This window comes from Agrilus planipennis, unplaced genomic scaffold (assembly GCF_000699045.2).
Source record: "Agrilus planipennis isolate EAB-ADULT unplaced genomic scaffold, Apla_2.0 scaffold2232, whole genome shotgun sequence".
NCBI lineage: Eukaryota > Metazoa > Arthropoda > Insecta > Coleoptera > Buprestidae > Agrilus > Agrilus planipennis.
The window spans coordinates 1-3,648 of NW_020440934.1; the positions used below are offsets into that span (position 1 = coordinate 1).

General features: G+C 35.2%; 1 protein-coding gene across 1 annotated transcript; it reads right to left on the minus strand.

Moving 5' to 3' along the window:
* Nucleotides 1-2,440: 2,440 nt before the first annotated feature.
* LOC112906191 (UPF0669 protein v1g209471-like) lies at nucleotides 2,441-3,278 on the minus strand (the record flags this gene model as incomplete). Its single annotated transcript, XM_025979964.1, has 4 exons — nucleotides 2,441-2,807; nucleotides 2,869-2,985; nucleotides 3,051-3,181; nucleotides 3,244-3,278. Coding segments are annotated over 4 exons (560 nt in total), but the record flags the coding sequence as incomplete, so codon positions are not given.
* Between the last annotated feature and the right edge of the window lie 370 nt (nucleotides 3,279-3,648).

Sequence of the window (3,648 nt, forward strand, 5' to 3'; positions counted from 1 at the left end):
ATTGAGAGACTCGAGTCTCTAGTAGAAAGACTGGGATCTCTGAAATATATTGAACTTAGAAAATTTTAACCATGTCTATCGAGACATCACTTATTGAGAGATTCGAGCCTCTCGTTGAGAGATTCGCGTCTCTCGTTCATAGACTGGATACGAAATGACGATCTGTCTATGAGCGACTCGAGTCTTTCGTTCAGAGACGCTGAACAGTTTTTTTGACAATCTCTCTCAGCGACACCAGAGAGACTCGATGAGAGACGGAGGCTCGACTCTCGCTTTCAGAGACTCTGAAAGACTGAATATTTTTATCTCGGGGGACTTTATTTACAAACGAATTATTAACTATGAAATAACGGATTGCATCTACAGGCATAACGAAGAAAATATGAATTAAAAACGCAAGTTAACAAGAAGAAGAACAAAACGTAATTAACTCTAATCTATGTGACAAAATCAAAAATTGTTCTGGTGCCACCATCAATACCTGGTTTGCAACAAAGGAATACGAGCCAGAAGCCAACAAGGGGAAAAGCCCAACAAGGTATGACTCTGCCTCGAGCCATGTAATTCCTGTAACCTGAATACAATTGAAGAGCATCAATAATAAAATCAACAAAGGTAGTTGTCGTCAAAGACCTTCACAGAACCTGACCATTGGGACCAAATCGGCTCATTATTGTTTGCAAAAGAACATTGAAGAGATATTTGACTACCTTGTATGTAATTTAAATTATTGAAATTTCCAATATAATAATTTGAAATAGGTTGAATAATGATAAGGAAATCTACCTCTAACGACTAAAGAAAATATTAAAATTAAACGGAAACATCAATTGTTTATAGTTCTTTAAAATATATTAGAATTTTCTCTTATACTATTATAGCAAAAACTCCCTATTTCGTAATGGACAAAATTTTACACTTTTTTCTGCGTAGCTCTCATTCGTCAAGTGCCTAAAGCATAACGTGCCATAAGGAACTTTGTTCCAATAAAAATGCAAGATAGTATAACGAATTTGCCAATATTGTCTTGTATTTGTCCTTAGTTGGGTGAATCATATGAGAATAAACCTTAGACTTGTTAGTTCAGGAACAGCAACTAATCTACATTCAGTAAGCAACTGTTGCGGTGGTGCAGTAGTTGATTGAGCAACGAGAGCCAACAATAGAGCTCGAGGCGAGTACAGATGATGTCAAACGGTCTCCAAACACCAACAACGAATCCACAGTTGCCGAATTTGTACATTAATTTTTATGAGTTTGAATGTGTCTTTTTCTTCATTTAATTTCAATATTCTTTTCCACTTTTTCAATTTATCACTTGTTATTGTCCAGAATAGTTCCTAGTGCAACAGAACGATCGCTAGCTATACCCCAGCCTCCTACTACCTAGCCGAACTCTACTTTTCGATTTTTAACATCCTTGAAATTTTCAATCATATTTACTTTTATTCCTTAATTAACAAGATATTAGAGTGTCAATAGTTCAGTAGTAAGAATGTGGGATCGCGACAGGTGCGTAGGCCGGGCTGATTCTTCTTCTACTTCCTCTTCAACGGAAATGCTACGATCATAAAGTGACAGTAGGAAAAGATAACACAAACAAAGTGAGGGTTGATCTAATCAAATCCTTTCATTTTCTTGATGGTCAGCATGACAGTTTATTTATTGTCATATTCTAGTTAAATTAAAGATACCTAATCCGGTGCAGGACTACCTTTCTACCGAAAATGAAGCACAATTTTCTCAACATTTTCGCAGTAAATAATTAATTTGTATACGTTTTAATAATTGAAGAACTTGTGCAAGTGAAAATATTGTACAAAAAACTTGCAGTTTCTTCAATATTTAATTTCTACGGATAAATTGACATTTGTAACACCGAAATAAAATGGCGATAAAAGAAAGTTGTGTATAATATACAGCTCAGTTGGTCACATTGTATAAATGGGGTTAGTTGGAGTATTTAAAAAGGACCCCTCTAGGCCTATAACGTACTTAATATGTGTCTTATTCATGTTTTTCTTAAATATCAACTTCTGCCACCTCATCCACTTTCTGTGTTCATAAATAAATATAAGATAATATGCAACACTATCTTAGTACCTCATATTAAATTGGGTACTATGGACTAGGGGGAGTTGGAATTGTTTGCTCTTCTAAAGGGAGGCGATAGTTCAGAAAAGGTTGGGAATCTTTGTTCTATTATTTCAAACCTGAGTCTAGTCCTGTCAGACATTCTGTTAAATGGGTTGCATACGTGCTCTCGACTTCGTAGTTAATTTTAAATTATTCATACGGCAGTGTTGATTATTTAAAATTCGTTTTAGATATATGTATGCAGTTATCAGTTATCACAAATAGTTCAGTTTTGTTCCCATCAGTAAAATTTTAACTTTGATTACTATTTTTGATATTGGGTAAGTAAGAAAAAGGTACAATCTGTAATGTATTAATTTATTTAGTCATTTCCTAAGGTTTTTATCACAGTGATCATTAAAAAAATTATCTAACGATTTCTTTAAAACATTATCTAAAACAACAGTATTTCAAACAGTTCTAAAAAAGCCCAGAATCCAGACCTAGCAATGACAGTTCTTAATTTACTTCTTAAGTTACTGTTATTATCTGCAACTGGCTTATCAGGGGTTTTCAATTTTGGAGCTTCAGAGAATGTAACCCCCTGGTGATGACCCTCATGGTCCCACCTTTCATATCTCCTTTCAGTATCTAAATACACCTCAAGAACATATTTACTAATATTGTGCAAAAAATGACCATAAAGACCTACCCCAATGGGCCTCTTAAAACTGAAAAGAAGATATTAATAAATAATTATCTATTTAAGGGTGAAATTTTGGTGGAGGGTACCTTTTAGGTATTTCAATAATGTCAATCCCACAAGTGGCTGAGTGCAAATCATATAAACTGGGTTCATACCCTGGTTTACTAAGTGATTCAGATACATATATATCAACATCCCCTTCTCTATTTGGACAGGTAAGAACAAAATTAGTTAATTTATTGATTCCTTTACATTATTATTAACTTACGTCGAATTAACGGCAAGAATTAAGTTTCCAATATAAGTTAAACTCCAGTAAGTGAAATTTTCTGCACTAACCTCTCCCTCAACACTGTGAAGCAATATCTTCCCTTCACCAGTGCTGCTTATAGCAAAAATCTAAAATTAGGTAAACCCAAAATCTGCGATAACTAATCTAATTAATTATAGCAAAGGCTTACCACGAAAATTAATGCATGAAANATTCCGGGTCCGTCTGCCTTGGTCCAAGTTTTTCTGTGGTTTCCTTGGATCACTTAGGCAAATGCTGAGGCAGTAATTTTCCACAGATAATCTTTCATTCTCTTCTGTCTTCATTTCGTCCGTCTCAACTTTCTCACCCGAAACACCACCCACCCATTCCCACGATTCCTGAAAACAGGCTGAAGAGGGCCTTCCGCCCTACCTTCCGGCGTAGTCCGGAGAGACTCCCCATCCACCAGCAATACTGGCTGGTGGGAATGAAACACCCAAAAGTTTTAAAAGTTCTTTTTTATTGACCAACCGCTTAATATAAAGTAATTGCAGTGCTAAGTTTGGTTTTCATATAAAATTCTCTATAGGAATGTTTGGATATAATGACTCCA